Here is a 22722-nt window from a genome sequence, read left to right as displayed (position 1 = left end):
TCAATTACCTTCATAAGCTTTCTATAGTTTTCAGCATACAGATCTTTTACATCTTTGGTTAGATTTATTCCTAGGTATTTTATGCTGCTTGGTGCAATTATGAATGGGATCAGTTTCTTTATTTGTCTTTCTGTTGCTTCATTATTAGTGTATAAGAATGCAACTGATTTCTGTACATTTTGTATCCTGCAACTTTGCTAAATTCATGTATCAGTTCTAGCAGACTTCTGGTGGAGTCTATTGGATTTTCCACGTATAATATCATGTCATCTGCAAAAAGTGAAAGCTTAACTTCATCTTTGCCAATTTTGATGCCTTTGATTTCCTTTTGTTGTCTGATTGCTGATGCTAGAACTTCCAACACTATGTTAAACAACAGCGGTGAGAGTGGACATCCCTGTCGTGTTCCTGATCTCAGGGAAAAAGCTCTCAGTTTTTCCCCATTGAGGATGATGTTAGCTGTGGGCTTTTCATAAATGGCTTTTATGATCTTTAAGTATGTTCCTTCTATCCCAACTTTCTCGAGGGTTTTTATTAAGAAACGTTGCTGAATTTTGTCAAAGGCCTTTTCTGCATCGATTGACAGGATCATATGGTTCTTTTCTTTTCTTAATGTGATGTATCACGTTGATTGATTTGCGAATGTTGAACCAGCCCTGCATCCCAGGAATGAATCCCACTTGATCATGGTGAATAATTCTTTTTATATGCTGTTGAATTCGATTTGCTAGTATCTTATTGAGAATTTTTGCATCCATATTCATCAGGGATATTGGTCTGTAGTTCTCTTTTTTATTGGGTCTCTGTCTGGTTTAGGAATCAAAGTAATACTGGCTTCATAGAATGAGTCTGGAAGTTTTCCTTCCCTTTCTATTTTTTAGAATAGCTTGAGAAGGATAGGTATTATCTCTGCTTTAAACGTCTGGTAGAATTCCCCTGGGAAGCCATCTGGTCCTGGACTCTTATTTGTTGGGAGATTTTTGATGACTGATTCAATTTCTTCACTGGTTATGGGTCTGTTCAAGCTTTCTATTTCCTCCTGATTGAGTTTTGGAAGAGTGTGGGTGTTTAGGAATTTGTCCATTTCTTCCAGGTTGTCCAGTTTGTTGGCATATAATTTTTCACAGTATTCCCTGATAATTGCTTGTATCTCTGAGGAATTGGTTGTAATAATTCCATTTTCATTCATGATTTTATCTATTTGGGTCATCTCCCTTTTCTTTTTGAGAGGCCTGGCTAGAGGTTTATCAATTTTGTTTATTTTTTCAAAAAACCAACTCTTGGTTTCATTGATCTGCTCTACAGTTTTTTTAGATTCTATATTGTTTATTTCTGCTCTGATCTTTATTATTTCTCTTCTTCTGCTGGGTTTAGGCTGTCTTTGCTGTTCTTTTTTTTTTAATTTTTTTTTCTTCAACTTTTTTTATTTTATTTTTGTGACAGAGAGAGACACAGCATGAACGGGGGAGGGGCAGAGAGAGAGGGAGACACAGAATCGGAAACAGGCTCCAGGCTCTGAGCCATCAGCCCAGAGCCTGATGCGGGGCTCGAACTCACGGACCGCGAGATCGTGACCTGGCTGAAGTTGGACGCTTAACCGACTGCGTCACCCAGGTGCCCCGATTTGCTGTTCTGCTTCTATTTCCTTTAGGTGTGCTGTTAGATTTTGTATTTGGGATTTTTCTTGTTTCTTGAGCTAGGCCTGGATTGCAATGTATTTTCCTCTCAGGACTGCCTTCGCTGCGTCCCAAAGCGTTTGGATTGTTGTATTTTCATTTTCATTTGTTTCCATATATTTTTTAATTTCTTCTCTAATTGCCTGGTTGACCCACTCATTCTTTAGTAGGGTGTTCTTTAACCTCCATGCTTTTGGAGGTTTTCCAGACTTTTTCCTGTGGTTGATTTCAAGCTTCATAGCACTGTGGTCTGAAAGTATGCATGGTATGATTTCAATTCTTGTATACTTATGAAGGGCTGTTTTGTGACCCAGTATGTGATCTATCTTGGAGAATGTTCCATGTGCACTTGAGAAAAAAGTATATTCTGTTGCTTTGGGATGTAGAGTTCTAAATATATCTGTCAAGTCCATCTGATCCAATGTATCATTCAGGGCCCTTGTTTCTTTATTGACCGTGTGTCTAGATGATCTATCCATTTCTGTAAGTGGAGTGTTAAAGTCCCCTGCAATTACCACATTCTTATCAATAAGGTTGCTTATGTTTATGAGTAATTGTTTTATATATTTGGGGGCTCCCATATTCGGTGCATAGACGTTTATAACTGTTAGCTCTTCCTGATGGATAGACCCTGTAATTATTATATAATGCCCTTCTTCATCTCTTGTTACAGCCTTTAATTTAAAGTCTAGTTTGTCTGATACAAGTATGGCTACTCCGGCTTTCTTTTGGCTTCTAGTAGCATGATAAATACTTCTCCATCCCCTCATTCTCAATCTAAAGGTGTCCTCAGGTCTAAAATGAGTCTCTTGTAGATAGCAAATAGATGGGTCTTGTTTTTTTATCCATTCTGATACCCTATGTCTTTTGGTTGGCGCATTTAGTCCATTTACATTCAGTGTTATTATGGAAAGATATGGGTTTAGAGTCATTGTAATGTCCGTAGGTTTCATGCTTGTAGTGATGTCTCTGGTACTTTGTCTCACAGGATCCCCCTTAGGATCTCTTGTAGGGCTGGTTTAGTGGTGACAAATTCCTTCAGTTTTTGTTTGTTTGGGAAGACCTTTATCTCTCTTTCTATTCTAAATGACAGACTAGCTGGATAAAGGATTCTCGGCTGCATATTTTTTTCTGTTCATCACATTGAAGATCTCCTGCCATTCCTTTCTGGCCTGCCAAGTTTCAGTAGAGAGATCAGTCACAAGTCTTATAGGTCTCCCTTTGTATGTTAGAGCACGTTTATCTCTAGATGCTTTGAGAATTTCCTCTTTATCCTTGTATTTTGCCAGTTTCACTATGATATGTCGTGCAGAAGATTGATTCAAGTTACGTCTGAAGGGAGTTCTCTGTGCCTCTTGGATTTCAATGCCTTTTACCTTCCCCAGATCCGGGAAGTTCTCAGCTATTATTTCTTCAAGTACACCTTCAGCACCTTTCCCTCTCTCTTCCTCCTCTGGAATACCAATTATGCGTATATTGTTTCTCTTTAGTACATCACTTAGTTCTCTAATTTTCCCCTCATACTCCTGGATTTTTTTATCTCTCTTTTTCTCAGCTTCTTCTTTTTCCATAATTTTATCTTCTAGTTCACCTATTCTCTCCTCTGCCTCTTCAATCCGAGCCGTAGTTGTTTCCATTTTATTTTGCAGTTCATTGATAGCATTAAAAAAAAATTTTTTTTTTAACATTTATTTATTTTTGAGACAGAGAGAGACAGAGCATGAACGGGGGAGGGGCAGAGAGAGGGAGACACAGAATCTGAAACAGGCTCCAGGCTCTGAGCTGTCAGCACAGAGCCCGACGCGGGGCTCGAACTCACGGACCGCGAGATCATGACCTGAGCTGAAGTCGGCTGCTTAACCAACTGAGCCACCCAGGCGCCCCATTGATAGCATTTTTTAGCTCCTCCTGGCTGTTCCTTAATCCCTTGATCTCTGTAGCAAGAGATTCTCTGCTGTCCTTTATACTGTTTTCAAGCCCAGTGATTAATTTTATGACTATTATTCTAAATTCACTTTCTGTTATATTGTTTAAATGATTTTTGATCAGTTCATTAGCTGTTGTTATTTCCTGGACGTTTTTCTGAGGGGAATTCTTCCGTTTCATTTTGGAAAGTCCCTGGAGTGGTGTGGGACTGCGGGGCACTTCCCCTGTGCTGTCTTGAATAACTTGCGTTGGTGGGCGGGGCCGCAGTCAGACCTGATGTCTGCCCCCAGCCCACTGCTGGGAAGACAGTCAGACTGGTGTGTGCCTTCTCTTCCCCTCTCCTAGGGGGGGGATTCACTGTGGGGTGGCGTGGCCCATCTGGGCTACTCGCACACTGCCAGGCTTGTGGTGCTGGGAATCTGGTGTGTTAGCTGGGGTGGATGGGCAAGGTGCACAGGGGCGGGAGGGGCAGGCTCAGCTCGCTTTTCCTTCTGAGATCCGCTTTGGGAGGGGCCCTGCGGCACCGAGAGGGAGTCAGATCCGCCGGAGGGAGGAGGGATGGATCCGCAGAAGCACAGCGTTGGGTGTTTGTGCGGTGCAAGCAAGTTCCCTGGCAGGAACCGGTTCCTTTTGGGATTTTGGCTGGGGGATGGGCGAGGGAGATGGCGCTGGCGAGCGCCTTTGTTCCCCGCCAAGCTGAGCTCTGTTGTCCAGGGCTCAACAACTCTCCCTCCCGTTGTCCTCCAGCCCTCCCGTTCTCCGAGCAGAGCTGTTAGCTTATAACCTTCCAGATGTCAAGTCCCGCTTGCTGTCGGAACACACTCCGTCCGGCCCCTCCGCTTTTGCAAGCCAGACTCAGGGGCTCTGCTTGGCCGGCAGGCCGGCCCTCTGCCCCGGCTCCCTCTGCCAGTCCGTGGAGAGCGCACTGCCTCGCCGCCCTTCCTACCCCCTTCTGTGGGCCTCTTGTCTGCGCTTGGCTCCGGAGACTCCATTCTGCTAGTCTTCTGGCGGTTTTCTGGGTTATTTAGGCAGGTGTAGGTGGAATCTTAGTGATCAGCAGGACATGCGGTGAGCCCAGTGTCCTCCTACGCCGCCATCTTCCCAGGATCCTCTTTTTTTACTCTTAAAAACTGAGAATAAACTGAAGGTTGATGTGGGGTGGGAGGGAGGGGAAAGTGGGTGATGGGCATTGAGGAGGGCACTTGTTGGGATGAGCACTGGGTGTGGTATGGAAACCAATTTGATAAATTTCATACTAAAAACAATAAAAATAAAATGCATATGTAATACACAACATAATATACATAATATAAATGCACTGAAGAAAAACAAAAAGCCCAGCCACTAAAGTACTAAGCGTAGTTGTTATCAATAGTTTGAGTGATTTTATTTCTTTCCACAAAGCTTTTTATATTTATCAAATTCTCTTTAAAATCTGAAAAAGTTGGGGCGCCTGGGTGGCTCAGTCGGTTAAGCAGCCGACTTCGGCTCAGGTCATGATCTCGCAGTCCGTGAGTTCGAGCCCCGCGTCGGGCTCTGTGCTGACCGCTCAGAGCCTGGAGCCTGTTTCAGATTCTGTGTCTCCCTCTCTCTCACCCTCCCCTGTTCATGCTCTCTCTCTGTCTCAAAAATAAATAAACGTTAAAAAAAAAATTAAAAAAAAAAATAAATAAAATCTGAAAAAGTTATAGAAGTATCTGTATAAAGCCTCCTCATCCACATTTTTAAACTTACCTGTAATAATAAAAATAAGCAGCTTAGGCCTGTTGGCTCTCTGCTCATTGAAGAGGTTAGTCCAGGGCCCACATTTTAGAACCTGGGTTTCAACTCCACAACATAAAATGAATTCCTCATGCACAGGAACTTCCTCCTTGATACTGGAGTCCATTTCTAAATGAGAGGAGAAAAACAATAAAATGAGTTGCTAAAATGTAAAACCTTGGGCCAAAGACAATATTCAAGAATTTTTTAAAAAAGGCAAATTTCAATAAACACAAGCATATACGGTAGGTATATGACCACTCATCTATTCTGGATTATAGGATCACACACACACAAAATTAAAACAAACCACAAGAGTAAGGAGAAACAGGGAGACACATCTTCAGTGAAGTGAAAGACTTCACAGGAGTATGAATCAGGATCAGATTAGCCAGAGATCCTGCTAAATATCCTATAACACCTAGGATAACACTCACAACAAAAAAATTATCTAGCCCAAAAGTCAACAGCGCCAAGATTGAAAAGCCAAACCAAACAAAACAAAACCCTACTCTAATACTAGGTGCCTATAGAGTACAGTTTGTCCAGCATTTGGTTGGCTGCAATGTGTTTCTTCTTTCTCTAGCTCTCTATTCTGGCAGCAGTAGCAATGTAGCAAGAGTCCCAGATAATACCTCAGACCAGGTGGCTGCTCCCTGCACCCTCTCCTCAGCTCACATGCACACTGAAGAGCCAGCCACCTGACCTCTGTCACACACAATAGGCTGGAAGTGCCTTGCCCAATAGAGCTCTGGGTTGCTTAAAAAAAAAAGGAAGCTTCAACTCCCCATTCCAGCAGTAACCAAAGCAGTGTCCCAACTTCCTCTGTACCTGCCTATCAGCCTCAACTCACTTGGAGTTGCTCCTGTGGCCCTTTCATGCAGGCACCACACGCTCCAGACCTCACACCTACACCAGCACCCTGGTTCACTCTGCACACCCTCCCACCAGTCTTGGTTCATGTCCTGACATGGCAACTGTGGATCAGCTTTGGCGCAGGCAACCACCAACTTTCTCTACCACACACTAGGCTGCAACCACACCTTTTAAATAAGATCTAAACCTACGTTCCCAGTTTGTCTCTTCTTGGGTACTTTCTCTCATCCCTAGGGGATCTTTAGAGTTTTCTTTATACAGTAACTTTATAGTTTCTCTTCTTCCACAGCTTAATAATTCCTTATATTAAATTAACCATGTGAGTTACTGTGTGGCTTCTGTCTTTTGAATGGATCTAGGTTGATACATCCTGCATTGTCTATCCAGATTTTTTTCTTCAAATCTTTCCCATCTTAGACATAGCTCAAATCCTACCTCCTACTTGAGGTCTTCCCTGAACACCTCAAATAAACTCTAAACTCACAGCACCTTTCTTTAACATAAGTCAACAGTGGTAAAGGTAACCAGGTAAACTTCACCTGGTAATCTATGCACTTGTTATTCATGTCATGCCATACTCCCATAGCACAACAGTCAACAAACTCACTACCGGCACCACCCAAACCTCCCCAGATTGACAGCCACCTTAGGTTAAGGTAAGGATTGGACACAGGAAGGAAGAAAACATTAACATACACCCCAATCTCCATGTGTAACCCAAAGTCTAAAACTTGCCCAAATAAAACGACTTAGAAAATAAAAAAATTATTACTCAAAAAGTGGGGACTCCTCTTCATTCAAAATAAATTGACTAAATAAACGAAAGTATCATCTCACATTTTCTTAGGTATCGATCTTTAGTTCACTAATACATGTCACTGTACTCCAATCTCTGAAACTGTCACAAAACAGAGTATATTTATAAAGCTCTTATGACATTTATAAAATGTTGGAAACAATGAGATTTAACTGTTCTATACTACATTAAATTAGAGCACCATCCAAGAAGACACTGGATAAACCGCATACTTGCACTAGAAGAGAATCCAAAGTTATTAACTATATTCTATTCATAAATACTTAACTTTAAGCAAATGACATGTTGGGAGTTTGATTAGCCACAAAATTAACGAGAATTCAAATAGATAAGAAACTCAAACACAGTCTATAAAATCTGGAAAACAAAAAATTAATTACACCTCTACAATACCTCAAATAAAATACAACTAAGAGACCTGGAGTAAACCTATGTATTACAGAGCATCTTTTTTTTTTTTAATTTTTTAATGTTTTTATTTATTTAAAAAATTTTTTTTTAATTTTTATTTATTTTTGAGAGAGAGAGGAGAGAGAGAGAGAGAGAGAGAGAGAGAATGTGAGCAGGGGAGGGGCAGAGACAGAGGGAGACACAAAATCTGAAGCAGGCTCCAGGCTCTGAGCTGTCAGCACAGAGCCCGACACGGGGCTTGAACTCACAGTCCGCGAGATCATGACCTGAGCTGAAGTCGGACGCTCAACCAACTGAGCCACCCAGGCGCCCCAACAGAGCATCTTTTAATTTTACTCACACTTATGTTTCTGATTCCCACATAGCCAATAATAATAATAATAATAATAGTAATAATAAAAAATAAATAAATAAATGAAAAGCAAAGGAAACCCTAACAGTAAGAAATTTCAAGTTCTTCCTTACCTAAGAATCCAAGGTGATTTGGTCTGCAAACAAGTGTCCAATTAAGAAGGGACAATGTGTTCTAAGTATATAGTAGTAGAAGCTGATGGCCCTACCTACAAACACAGCCTATAAGCAATCTTAAATGAAATCAGTTTTGATAACCAACAAGACTTAGGGTGGATAAAAACCAAGTGTGAATACAATTTGTGTAACTTAGGTAAGCTTTACTTACCTAAATATAGGTGTTCATCTGTTTTTATTAATGGGTTTAATTTTATTTAGAAAAAAAAATTTCCAATTAAATCTTACACAAACCTAGACAATATATAAAACAGAAAAGCAGCATTTGATCAGTATAAATTTTACAGTTCAAATTTATAATATTTATTATAAAGTCAGCCGGCAAGACAGTGAGGCTACATTAATGAACAAAAATATTTGCAAGTGGAGTTATAAATGAGTCTCATTTAGCTTTAGCATCCAAATCCAAATAACATTCGCATTTCATTTTGGCTACTCAATAAGAATTCTGCTTTATTCATGCATGTAATAACTGCAAATGATAGAAGTATTTTTAAAAAACTTGTGTCATACAAAACAAAACACAATAAGGTATCACCTCACACCTGTCAAAATGGCTAAAATTAACAATACAGAAAACAAAAGATGTTGGTGAGGATGCAGAGAAAGAAGAACCCTCTTACGATCTTGGTGGGAATACAAACTGGTACATCTACTCTGGAAACAGTATGGAGGTTCCTCAAAAAATTAAAAGTAGAGGGGTGTCTGGGTGGCTCAGTGGGTTGAGCGTCTGACTTTGGCTCAGGTCATGATCTCATGGTTTGTGAGTTCAAGCCCCACAGCAGGCTCTGTGCTGACAGCTCAGAGCCTGGAGCCTGCTTCGGATTCTGTGTCTTCCTCTCTCTTTCCCTCTCCCCTGCTCTCACTCTGTCTCTCTCTCTCAAAAATGAATAAAAGTTAAAAAAAAAAATTAAAAGTAGAACTACCCTATGATCTAGCAATCGTATTACTAGGCATTTACCCAAAGGATACAAAATACCGATTTGAAGGGGCACATCCGCCCCGATGTTTATAGCTCCATTATCAACAATAGCCAAATAATGGAAAGAGCCCAAATGTCCATCAGCTGATGAATGGATAAAGAAGTTGTGCTATATGTATATAATGGGATATTACTTAGCCATAAAAAAGAATGAAATCTTGCCATTTCCAATGACATGGATGGAGCTATAGGATATGCTAAGCAAAATAAGAGAAAGACAAATACTATGATTTCACTCATATGTGGAATTTAGAAAATGAAACGGATGACAGGGGAAAAAGAGGCAAATCATAAAACAGACTCTTAACTATAGAGAATAAACTGAGAGTTGGAGGGAGTTGGGTGGGGGATGGGCCAAATGAGAGATGGGTATCAAGGAGGGCACTTGTGATGAGCACAACCAAATATGTGTTGCAATGTCCAGATAGTCTTCAATTAAAGTACACTAACTTTGAAACAGAGGTAGTAAGATGATTTTCTTTCAGAGCTAAAACACTAGGGCTGTGTTAATGTACCACAACTACACAGAGCAGAGCATATACTTTGCATGTACCTGAGCCCTGACTGACAGTTAATTAATGATGTTTCTGGGCACTAGTACTAAAACTACTTGTAGAATATTTAGTGACTAAACAAGTGAAAACTGAAATTTTTAAGTCCCAGTGATGAGATGTAAAATTTGTAATTGTTTTCAAAACACAACATAAGAGGGGCGCCTGGGTGGCGCAGTCGGTTAAGCGTCCGACTTCAGCCAGGTCACGATCTCGCGGTCCGTGAGTTCGAGCCCCGCGTCAGGCTCTGGGCTGATGGCTCAGAGCCTGGAGCCTGTTTCTGATTCTGAGTCTCCCTCTCTCTCTGCCCCTCCCCCGTTCATGCTCTGTCTCTCTCTGTCCCAAAAATAAATAAACGTTGAAAAAAAAATTAAAAAAAAAAACACAACATAAGAAGTACAAACATGTACAAAAACAGCAGCAGAAGCTTTATTTAAAGTTCTGTTAAGTTTTTCGTTACTCTATTAATGAACGTTAACATACTGGAGAGCTCTATGAATCTGGTGAGTCTGGGGGTTGTTTTAAATTTAGTTTAAAACGTACATTAGAATTAAGTTCAATCCCATGTTAGCAAGGAAAGCCTTGCTTATGTTGAAACCACATGAAAAGCTAGAGAAAAAACAGTACTGGAAAAAAAAATCTGTTAAAAAAATCAGTAACCAATAAAAGAACTGCTCAAGAATGTGTAATAAAAGAGGAAAAGAGGATATAATTAATATAAATATAAGAAGAAAGCAGAGAAGTAATACAGACCAAGTGTAACAAATAAATAAAAAAAAAACCAGTAAAACTACTTAAGCCCAAATATAACAGTAATAAATTAAATGTAAATAGACCAATTACACTAATTAGATAAAGGCAAAGATGATCAGATTGGATAAAAATAAAACAAGTAATTGTGTGCTACTTATAAATAATACACATTAAAAATAAGGATACATAATGTATAAAAGTAAAAGGATGGAAACAATAAACCATGGAAATAGTAATCAAAGAAGAGATGGTATAGTTATACTGAAGTCAGATTTAAAAAGTAAACTTTAAAGTAAGAAGCACATGAGACATAAACAGGAACATTTCAAAAAGTCAATCCACCAGGAGACCATAACAATTCTAAATAAGTATGTACATAATATTTTAGCCTCCAGAGATAAATTAAAAATTAGCAAATGTAAAGGGAGAAATAGATTGGACCACAATCGTGGTAGAGGATTCTGACATACCTCAATATCTGAAATAATAAACAAAGAAAAAAGCCAATAAAAATATAGAAAACTTGAATTACATAATATTTATATTAACATAATTAACACAATCAGCATGTGTAGAATTCTGTACCACATAATTGCAAAATGCACATCCTTTTCAAGTGCACATGAACATTTACCAAAACTGACCATATACTGAGCCATACAGCAAGTCTCAATAAATTTCCAAAAAAATGAAATAATAGAGTATGTTCTCTAACCACAGTGGAAATTAGATAAAAATAACAAAAATAATAAGAAAATCCCCCAATTTTTGGAAATTAAGCAATAAATGTCCAAATAACTGATGAGTAGGGGAAGAATTCACAATGTAAGTGAAAACTAAGTAATAATGAAATAAATAATGAAAATAAGAAATTTCAACGTATGGGATGCAGATAAAAGTATGACTGCAGGAGAATTTAAAGTCTTAAAATGCTTTCTAAAATATTAGGGAAAAAGGGCTGGACATTAAAGATGTAACTATTTATCTTAAGGAGTTAGGAAAACTAAATGAATCCAAATAAAGAAAAATAGAAAAAACAAAATAATAAAGAATAGAAGTTAATGGAATAGGAAAAAAGTTTACATTTGAGAGGATTAACAAAGCCAAAAGGTTAGCCTTTCAAAAGAGTTATAAGTAAATACGCCCCTGAGAAGACTCATAAAGAAAAAGGGCACAAATAACCAATAAGATGGGAAAAGAGGCTATCATTCTAGGTCCTATGGACATTAAAAATATAATGGAGTTATATCATCAAAATGATAAAGAATATCATGAAGAATTTTATGCCAATACATTTGATATGGGCAAATTCCAATACAGACAAACACAAAAAGGCTAGAAGACTCTTAATAGTCCAATAGCTAGTAAAGACACTGAGTCCATAATTCCTGGGCCAGATGAGAGTCAATGCTTAGGGAAGAAATAACACCAATCTAACAGAGTTGCCCGGAAAACAGAAAAAGAGAGATCACTTCCTAACTCATTTTATGAGCCCAGCATATCTTGGTATCAATACCTGACATTATAAGAAAGAAAAGTTACAGGCCAACCTCGCTCATGAACATAGATGCAAAAACTCTGTTCAAAATATTAGCAGACCAAATCCAGTGATTCATACCATAGACATACATGACAATCAGATTGTGTATATATCAGAAATGTGAGGCTGTTTAAACATTCAAAATTTAGTCAATTTACTGCATTAACAGAATAAAGGAGAAAAGCCATATAACCATCTCAACCAATACAGAAAATACACTTGATAAAATCCGATAAAGAATCATGAAAAAACTCTTTAGAAAAAAAAGAAAAAAAAGGGATCTTCCTTGATGAAATATAAGTATCTATAAAAGAAACCTACAGCAAACATTTTATTAAGGGTGCAATGCTGAAAACCAACCCTACCCCCACCTCCGACCCGAAAGTTTGAGATCAAGACAAATCTGCTATCAACACTTCTATTCTGTGTTGTACTTGAGGTCCTAGCCAATACAATAAGACACAGAAAAGAAATAAAAGTATGTGAATTGGATAAAAAGAAAGCAAGCTGTCATTATTCACAGACAAAATCGTATATATTTTATGAGTGTTCCAGTTACTCTTGCTACATAACATATTACCCCAAAATTTAGTGGCTTAAAGCAACCATTTTACTATATTCATGGATTCTTTGGGTCAGGAATTGACAAATGGCACAGCAGAAGAATAGCCTATCTCTAATCCATAATGTTGGGGACCTTTGCTGAGAAGACTCAACAGCCGGGTGTGCGATATGTACACTGGGGCAGGAGATGCCATCTGGAAGTATCTCTATTTACATGTCTGATGAAGACGCTGCTGTCAGATAGGTTTTGGCCAGGAACACCTGCACTGGACAACTCTATGTGGTCTTTCCACATGGACTATTTTGGGCTTGTTCAGAACATAATGGTTGAGTTTCAACAGCAATTGTCTCAAGAGGACCAAATTAAAACAGTAACCTTTTAAGACCTAGCCTCACAAGTCACATGGCATCAGTGGCATGTTAGCCACAGCCTACCCATATTCAAAGAGAGGAAAAATGAACCTCTCTCAAAATGAAGCATGTCACAGTCATTCCAAGAAGAATAGGCGGTATGGGAGTTATTGTGGCCATCTTTGGAAAACACAACCTACCAAAATAAGTTAAACAAAGATACATAAATTTCAGTTCTGCAGAACTTTTCAAGTTACACTAATAAGAATTTTTGAGCCTTTAAGAGAGGGACAGAATATACATACAACCTTCTAAAAGCTGATTTGACCAATTTTGTCAATCGTGATCGTATTAACTTTTCCCTTTAACGTCTCACTCTCTTTTTTTGAACATTTTGGGAAAGTGTTGAAGGCACAGGAAGTCTGATGGTTTTTAAAATGGGGAAGGATTTGATTAATGTAGTTCTTTTATTTTTTTACTTTAAAAAAACATTTTTTTAACGTTTATTTATTTTTGAGACAGAGAGAGACAGAGCATAAACAGGGAAGGGGCGGAGGGAGACACAGAATCAGAAGCAGGCTCCAGGCTCCGAGCCGTCAGCCCAGAGCCCGATGCAGGGCTCTAACTCATGGACCATGAGATCGTGACCTGAGCTGAAGTCGGACGCTTAACCGACTGAGCCACCCAGGCGCCCCAATGTAGTTCTTTTAAAAAGACTGTGAAAGACGGAGAAAAAAAACCCCAGAAGAATACACTAAATCTTGGATACTATCAAAAAAACCTAAGCAGGAAATGAGGCTGGGAATAAAGGAGTTGAATGAGAGACTAGAGTCTTAGTAATGATTCTGTATGACAAGCCAGGGAAGGGTGAGTGCAAAGTTGACTTAGATTCTGACGCTAAAGATGAGGAGAATGAAAGCACTAGTCCACACAAAGGGGAAATACTGGGGAAAGGAAGTTAGTTGGAGGAAAGGAAGCTGATTCAGTTACGAACACAGCAAGTTTCAAGAAAATAAGTGACAATACCAGAAGAAAGTGGGGCCCACAGATCTAAAGCTCCAGAAAGGTCACAGTAGAGAGATGATTTGCCCAGCTCCTTCTTTTTTTTTTTTAAATAAATTTCTTTCTTTTTAAAATTTTTTTTAATGTTTATTTATTTTTGAGACAGAGAGAGACAGAGCATGAACAGGGGAGGGGCAGAGAGAGAGGGAGACACAGAATCTGAAGCAGGCTCCAGGCTCCGAGCTGTCAGCACAGAGCCTGACGCGAAGCTCGAATTCATGGCGTGTGAAATCATGACCTGAGCCAAAGTCAGACGCTTAACCAACTGAGCCACCCAGATGCCCCTGCCCAGCTCCTTCTTAAAGAGCTCCTTTGTCTTGGCTTCTATGATACCTCCCCATCCTCACTGAGAACCTTTTCCTCCTCCATTGCCTGTACCCAAAGGTTCTGCCCCAGGCCCTCATCCCTTTGAGTGCTAACTACTGAGCATTTTCATCTGGGTGCCTCACTGATGCACCAAACTTTTATAAGTGTCAAAAATTAAAATCATCTTGTTTCAAAAATAAACTCTACAGATCCCATCCTAGATCCTGACTTTGTTGTTATAGAGAGTACCATTATTCACCCAGTCACCTAACTCAAAAGATTCTTTGACAGCTCCTGCTGCAATTTTGGGGGAGGGGAATTTCCCTAAGCAAGAAAAAAAAAAAAAGCCAGCTAAAAAATGAAAAGGAACAATTAGAAACAGGTATGAACTAAGAAGATACGTAAAGTCATATAAGCCACAGGGGAATGTTTCCAGAAAGTTAGGAGCTGGTAATGAATTTTTAAAAACATACAAATGTCAAAGAGCAAAAGAAGTGAGGCAATAGTAAGAACTCACATTTTAAGAGCACTTTCTATAAACCAGGCATGTGCTAAACACTTTATACATATTGTCATCACTTAACCCTCACAACAAATCTTATGAGATGGGTACTACTGTTTCCTCCCTCTACCCCAACAAAACATGTGAGAAGAAAATTGACTGAAAGATACTAAGGAATTTGCAAAAGGTCACACAACCCCTAAACTGGACTGTGGTAGAGTCAGAATTTGAACCCAGATGTCTGAATGACTCCAGGGGTCATGTTCTTTGTTTGAGAAATTTTACATACACACGCACAATTTCATTTGAATGTACAAATGAGATATAATATATACTGGGATTTTTAAAAAATGGTCAATTACTTTTTAATCTTTTATATGCCTCATTTCTACCTCTTCTTTTCACGTCCATGCATATTACTCCTAAACTCAAGTTACTAACTCAGTATAAGGTCTTCCATATCTTTCTATAATCACATACACATATACATAAACATTTATATGAATTTTGATAAATATGAATTGTCAGTATTTGGTAAGTAGGAGCATATTATACACACTCCGATGTATTTTACTTTCATAATAACACACAAAAATCCTGCTAAGTCAAATAGTGTAACTCCAATTCATTATTTTCAATGGTTCTACAATATGGATACACTATAATTCATGTGACCATTTCCCTGCTGACAGGCGCTCCACTGACTTCCAGTATTTTGAGACAATGTTGCCATAAGTACTCTTAAATCCCCATGTTCTTACATATATCCATATACACCAGTTCTTTTGTTTCTAATGGCCAGATTCCCAAGTGTGGAATTCCTGGGTTGAATTTTAATAGGTGTTGCCAGATGGCTTTCCAAAAGGGTGTAAGAATCACATTTCATCCAGCAATCTAGGAAGGTATCTTTCCCTCTATAATCCTATCATCAGTAAGAGTTACCATTATTTTTAATTCTTTTAAGTCTTCGGGTATAAAACATTGCACTCTTTAGTTTGCATTTCTCTGGCTGCTAGTGCATTTGAACATCTTCTCATGTTTGCTGGGCTTTTGGACTTTGTTTTCTATGAATTGTCTATTCATATTCTTTGCCAACATTCCAAATGGGTAATCTTTTTATTATTGACTTGCAAGAGAATTTTGTATATTGCTGACCCTTGGCCCTTTTCTGGATTCCTATATTTTACATACAGCTTCTTAGATGTTTATTTTCATTTTTGTTATTCTAGTTTTTACATTTAAAGTGTTAATCCACCTGTATAAGTATCTGCTTTGTTTTAAGATAATACCATTTAATAAAGAAAACATCTTTTCCTCCACTGAATTAAAATACAATCTTTTTCACATAATAAATTTTCATATTTACCGGGACAGAGTTTCTTAACTACAGAAATACAAAGCACCTTATAGTCAAACTTCAGAAAACCAAAATAAAGGAAAAAATCTTTAAAGGAGCCACAGAGAAATGACAATAGTATCTATAAGGGAAGAGTAATTAGAATGTCAGATTTCTCACTAGATATCAGGGAGGCCAGGAAAATGTGGCACAACATTTTTCAAGTGCTGAAGGAAAAAGACTATCAACTACAAATCCCATATCAAGAAAAACGACCTCTCAAGAATGAAGGGGAAATAAAGATATTCTCAAATGAAGAAAAACTAAAGGAATTTGTCCCTTACAGACCTATCCTTAGGAAGTTCTCCAAACAGAAAGAAGTAAGTGAATAAGGTTTAACTTCAGAGGAGGACGAACAATGGAATGATTAAAAGCAATGGTGAATATAAGGGACTATCCTTCTCCTTATGAAGCTCTTAAATCATATTTGATGCTTGAACCAAAAGTTCATAGCATTATTTGATGTGGTGCTCAGTGTATATAGAGGAAATAGGACAATTACATATGAAATGTGGAAAGGGTAGGGGCGCCTGGGCGACTCAGTCAGTTAAGCGGCCTGCTTCAGCTCAGGTCACGATCTCACAGTTTGAGCCTTGATTTGGGCTCTGTGCTGACAGCTCAGAGTCTGGAGCCTGCTTCAGATTCTGTGTGTGTCTCTCTCTCCACCCCTCTACTGCTCATGCGCACACTCTCTTTTTCTCTCTCAAAAGTAAACATTAAAAAAATTTTTGAAGTTGAAAGTACAGAAAAATGAATGGAATAAAGAGCAATTTTTTGAAAAAGATCAATAAAATCAATAAAACTCCACTAAGATGAAAAGAGAGAAGACACAAATTACTAATATTAGGAATGAAATAGGGGTTTATCACTAAAGACTCTAGAGTACTAGTGGGTTGATAAAAGACAAAACCAGACAAAGCACAAAAAAAGAAAGAAAACTACATACCAATGCCTGTCATATCTATACCTTAATAAAATATTAGCAAAAAGAATCCAGCAATGTATAAAAATTATTATATGCTATGATCAAGTGGGATCTATTTCAGGTACACTTAACATTAAGAAATCAATGTAATCCTCCATATCAAGATGGTGAAGAAGAAAAATCATATATAAATTAAATACACACCATGTGACCTAGCACAATTGCATTCTTGGGCATTTATCCCAGAGAAATAAAAACATGTTCACACAAAACCTTCAAACAAAGGTTCATACTAGTCATAACTGTAATAGTTCACAACTGGATACCACCCACATGTCTTTCAACAAGTGAATGGTTAAACAAACTATGGTAAATCATACCATTGAATACTACTCAGCAATAAAAAGAAACAAACTATTGATACACTCGACAACTTGAATGGATCTCAAAGGAATTAATGCGAAGTAATCTCAAAAAGTTATACACTGTATGGTTGTGTTTATACTACATTCTTGAAACAGACAAAATTAAAGAGTTGGAGAACAGACTAGTGGTTTCCAGGGGTTAAGGACTGAGGTAGGATGAGAAGGTTGTGGCTATAAAGAAAATGGTGGTTATATGAAGCTATATACACACACAAATGAGTGTTTATGGAATGGGGAAAATCTCAATAAATTCTGTAGATACATTAATGTCAATTTTCTGGTTTAAAAAATTATACTATAGTTATACAAGATGCTACCATTGGGGAACATTAGTTGAATGGGACATGGGGACCTCCTTATATATATTTTTTTGCAACTTCCTGTCAATATATAATTTATGTCAGAATAAGAAAGTTTTTGAAACTACACATGTACTTATTTAATTGCAATTGGTATAAGTGGAATTAAAGAGAAAAACCAGGAATCTTACCACACAGTCACATGTAAGCTTCAAAACATACAGCTGCAAGTCAACACATAATAGATGCATAAACAGAACATTTTTAGTCTGCTTACTATTAAATTTATATTCATTTCATCTTTCTCCAAATAACATATTAGAGGAAGTCATCATTTTCTATATTGACTTGATGATAATCTCACCAGTCACAACAAAACCACCTTCTTTGTAATTCTTTTCATTTGTGCAGTACATTCTCGTCCTCTCTTCTGACTTTAACAATGCCTGCACGACAGGACGTACAACTGATGTTATGTTATTTGTCCAAGGTTATGGGGCTTTTAAATGGCAAAATCAATTCTATAGTCTTCTGACTCCTATTCCAGTATTTTCCAGTCACATAGCACTCTGAAATTTTATGTAGTACTATAGAATCTGAATAAATAGCACAGTATTGTAGGAGAAAGTCAGAGAAGGAATGGGCATGATGCACATTATACCAAAATCCTGCAGGCGTTCACCTTTAGGTGGAAAAATGGGGGATGGGGGGAACCAAAAGAGACTTTCCTATTTATCATTTTAGAAAGAAGCTTAAAAAAAAAAAACTTCATGAATAAGATTTCAGAGATTTTCCCTAAGTTTTCTGGGTTTCTTTTTGTTATATCTATCTCTTTCATCACAGGGATTTGCTCTTGGAACAAAAGTGGCTAAGAACTACGGGTTCAGATATAGACTATGAACTCTTCCAGTGTTTGGCATACAAGACACAAAGCAGGTGCTCTGTTACTACTTGTGAGAGGAGAAATGAATTTGTGAATCAAAGAATACATGTCTCATCTTGCCTTGTGTGAAAAAATAAAAAAACTCAAGGGTAAGAATTTACAGTTAAGGCCTTAGGGTGAAGAGTGATTATAAAGCAGTGTGAGCACAAGATGCCTGCTGCAAAGAACATCTAGAGAGCTGTGAAGTGGGTGTGGGTATGGGTGTGTCATTCGGTAACAGTGGATGATTATGGAGTGTTTATTGTGTGTAAAACACTGTTCTAAGTGCCACAAGAATGATCTTGTTTGATAAAACAATCTTAACAAATGGATACCAATGTATCCCATTTTACAGATGAGAAAAATTGAGGCACAGACTCCTTCTTTTAAAATACCATGATGCAGGGCAAGCAGTTGAGGCAACTGAAAGCCCCAACGGTTTCCCCAACATGCTACATTCTAAGTTCAAAGGAAGGAGCTCGGTTCTGACGTTGGTGCCACAGAAAAATACTTGAGCAACTAAGGCTGAACATCAAACATGTGGTAGGGAAGTGTCAAGTTCAGACACTGGCCCACGAGTCAATACTCAAGGGTACCTGGTGTAACAAATTTGGAAGAGGATGGGGGGGAGGAGGCTGATCCGACGGAGAAAACTGAGGTCAAACCAAAACAGCCTTTAATGACCCCGCCAATGGATAAGTGGGATGCTCGAGGGAAGACAGTGACTAGTCCAGGGCTAGTTAAGAGGCTTAGAACTCTTAGAATTTCTTAGAGGTGCAAGAACTCTGATCTTTGTGGAGTCTCCGGCCCAGACTGGCCCCTGCTAGTCACTTCTTCCCGGCCAACTGCCCAATGTCCAAGCTCCTACTCCCAAAAGGGCCGCCATAAACGTCCCGCAGGCAGGCTGCAGTTAGTACAAATGGCTCCTTACCGCGCCCATAGGAGCGACGGCTGGGACAGCATCAGAGTGGATCCGAACCTCGAGCGGTCGCAGCAGTTATTTACGCCCTGCGGGCCGTCTGGCCCAGGGCAACACAGGCTCTACGAGAAACCACACAGAGGAAGGTCTCTGGCTCCCCTGTGCCTGCTTGCCTGTCGGTTCTCGCGCAAAGTCGTCCCCCCAAGGCAATGCCTCACCTGTCAGCCTAGAAAACAGCAGGCTCTATCGCAACGTTGCTGCTCAGGCGGCACTCGGAGCGGAAGTCCCGTCTACCCTTACGTCATAGCGCGGCGCCGGGCACCACTGCGGAGAGGCGGTCCTTTGAAGATGCGCGCCGTTCTCAGGTTTGCGAGGCTCTTGAACGTGGTTTGGGGCGTGTGTTCCCTGTTCAGCGAGAGCGTCGGGAGGGTGTAGCTGTTCTGGACCTTTGTCTTCCTTTTCATTTGAATGTTATCCTCCTCTTATTTCAGTCAATCTCGTTTGCTTCTTCCCTTACCGCGTTGTCCTCCCTTCCTCCGTTAATGGTTTCGTCTCTTTCTTTCCCTTACCCATATACATAGGAAAGTTGATTCTCAGTGGACCTTGTTTGTTAGCATTAAGAGGGCCAGCCTCTGCTACTCCACACTTTAGAAAAACGTGGAAAATGTCGATTCCAGAGATATTTCGAACTTAACGTACCCAAGCTCCGTGAAGACAGTTACACTGATCTTGTGAACTGTTGCATTCTCAGTACCCAGCGCATAGTAGCTGATCCGTGTTCATCTGTCCAAAAATGCAGTAGTGAATGTGACGTCGTTTTATAGCCAGGGAGGGAAGCAGACAAGTAGGCTGGCAAACCAGTAATCTTACCCACAGCTAGGAAAGAAGCTTTGATTCAACATTTCAGTGATAGGACCACCATCGAATGGGTTGTTAGCAGTGGACTGGTACCTCTTATTCATTACCTCTCCATTTTTCAGTTTTACTTCCTTAATAACAGTTATTGAGCTTAGAAAAAGCCTCTCACTTCCTAAGAGGTTTTTTTTTGTGTGTGTTTTTTTTTTTTTTTATGAATTAACTCATTTTTAGTCCTCCCAACAGCCCAATGAGGTCACTGTTAACATGTGACCATAGAATCTGGCAACACGAATACACAAACTAAATGATTACATTGCAATGGCATTACATGATATGTTCAAGGTATTTTTTCTCATCACTAATGCACAACTCAGTGTGTGCATTTCAATGAACATGATTAACTAATGCAGCCTTTCTTTGAATCCTTGTGGATACATTTGTGGTGCTTTGCTCAAGTGATTTATGTCTCTGATTTCATTAAATAAGCCTATGCCAGAAAACCTAACCAAGAGAGTTCAATCACTTAAAAACAAAAATCTCTTTCCAGACTGATGGCCACTCTATGATTATCTCCATTTTTATCTGCACGATAAAGTAAGGCACAGAAAATTAACTTGTCCAACCTCACTTGGCAGAGCTGGATTCTACAACTCTATATGGTACATCATGCTTGGATGAGTTCCCACTCCCTCTGCTATTGTTGAAGCACTTACTCTTCTATACCTGATTACTTGAAGCAGCCTCATTGTTTTCCACATCTTCTTGCTGTTTCTGGAATGCTCATGCTGTCTTCATGAAAGCTTTCATTTGTTTTGTGCACACTCTTCCCTCTGTCCAGTATGCTCTTCTTCCTCCATTCCCTAATCCCTCCACCACCCCCCCCCCCCACAGCTGCAACATATGATGCAAGATTCACTTTGGAATGGCATTCCCTGGTGCCCCAGGTATGGTGAGGTCCCTCCTTTTTAGTCCTATATCACCATTTATATTCTGTTAGGTTGCTTATTTGTCTTCAGCATTAGACTGTGAGGTCCTGGAGGACAAGTACCCCTTCCTTCTTTTATCTTTGTATTCTCTAGGTCTAGAATAGGGTATGAGACATGGTGAGCATTCTGTAAAGCTGTGTTCAGATGATTCTGCTCAAGTAGTGGAGTGGAGTGTGCTGTGAGGCTTATAGGATCCATTTGGCATTTATTCCAGGTAAACTTGCATTGTGGAATTTTTATGTGAGTATCTTTTTCCACACTGGTTTCCAGGTCTAATTAAGAAAGAGACTTCCTTGCAAATTATGCTCCATACAGTCCTTGAATAAAGACTGTGTTAATATTCTTATGCATGTATTAATTTATTTGAAGGTCTGGGTATTTTGAAATCAAATAATCTTTTCTAGTTTTATCCTCCATCAATGCTTATGAAATTTAGTGTGCATAAGAGTCATCTAGAGAGTTTGTTGAAACAGGGATTCTTACTTAGTAGGTCTTTAGTGGGGCCTAGAATTTGCATTTCAAACAAATTCAGAGATAATGCTGCTGCTACTGCTATTTCTCAAGTCATACTCTTTTCATGGCTCTGCATTACATGGTAGTAATAGAGAAATGCTTGGTGGGAGGACAATCGTCTTGATGTATAGTAATTTGTACCTAAGAACATGTATAATTGTCATCACTTCTAGCATTTACAACAGATGATCCACTAAATATTTTTGTGAAATGGATTTGCACTGCAGCGTTCATTTATTTATTCTTTAAAAAAAAATATATATATATAATATATATTGCCTGCTGTGTGCTAGGTATTGTTTCAGATGCTAGGGACAAGAGAGAAAGATCTTTGCTTTCTTTTTTGTTGTTTGTTTGTTTATTTATTTATTTATTTAGTTAGTTGTTTTTAATTTACCTCCAAGTTAGTTAGCATATAGTGCAATAATGTTTTCAGGAGTAGATTCCAGTGATTCATCCCTTATGTATAACACCCAGTGCTCATCCCAACAAGTGTCCTCCTTAATGCCCCTTGCCCATTTAGCCCATCCCCCCACCCACAACCCCTCCAGCAACCCTCAGTTTGTTCTCTGTATTTAGGAGTCTCTTATGTTTTGTCCCCCTCCCTGTTTTTATGTTCTTTTTACTTCCCTTCCCCTTATGTCCATCTGTTTTGTATCTTAAATTCCTCATATGAGTGAAGTCATATGATACTTGTCTTTCCCTGACTGATTTATTTTGCTTAGCAGCATACCCTCTAGTTCCATCCATGTTGTTGCAAATGGCAAGATTTCATTCTTTCTGATTGCTGAGTAACGCTCTATTGTATGTTTGTATATGTACATATATATGTGTGTATATATATATATATACACACACCATATGTGTGTGTGT

At 38.8% G+C, this 22722-nt stretch overlaps 2 protein-coding genes across 15 annotated transcripts in view; one reads left to right on the top strand and one right to left on the bottom strand.

Annotated features, from left to right (window-relative positions):
* LDAH (lipid droplet associated hydrolase) overlaps positions 1–19847 on the bottom strand; it is a 111919-nt gene extending 92072 nt beyond the window's left edge. For 2 of the 3 annotated variants that reach the window (XM_023252072.2, XM_045054885.1), the window contains exons 1-2: positions 19711–19847; positions 5337–5492 (exon numbers count right to left, since the gene is read on the bottom strand). In XM_023252072.2, the coding sequence (XP_023107840.1) occupies positions 5337–5490 (154 nt within the window). In that variant the 5' untranslated portion in view covers positions 5491–5492; positions 19711–19847. Of the gene's footprint in view, positions 1–5336; positions 5493–19504; positions 19645–19710 lie in introns of those variants that run through there. The other variant, XM_023252073.2, reaches the window with a different exon arrangement.
* The window catches only part of LOC123384594, a 152457-nt gene continuing 149461 nt past the window's right edge, over positions 19727–22722 (top strand). For 10 of the 12 annotated variants that reach the window (XM_045054895.1, XM_045054893.1, XM_045054894.1 and 7 more), the window contains exon 1: positions 19727–19857. Coding sequence is in view for 1 of the 12 variants with exons in the window: in XM_045054897.1 (XP_044910832.1) it covers positions 21273–21294 (22 nt within the window). In the remaining 11 variants the exon portion in view is untranslated. Of the gene's footprint in view, positions 19858–20305; positions 21295–22722 lie in introns of those variants that run through there. The other 2 variants (XM_045054890.1, XM_045054897.1) reach the window with 1 other exon arrangement.

The sequence above is a fragment of the Felis catus genome, chromosome A3 (genome assembly GCF_018350175.1).
Source record: "Felis catus isolate Fca126 chromosome A3, F.catus_Fca126_mat1.0, whole genome shotgun sequence".
Taxonomy (NCBI): Eukaryota; Metazoa; Chordata; class Mammalia; order Carnivora; family Felidae; genus Felis; species Felis catus.
Note: the sequence above shows the minus strand (reverse complement) of the source record. Positions and strands in the feature narration are given on the sequence as shown.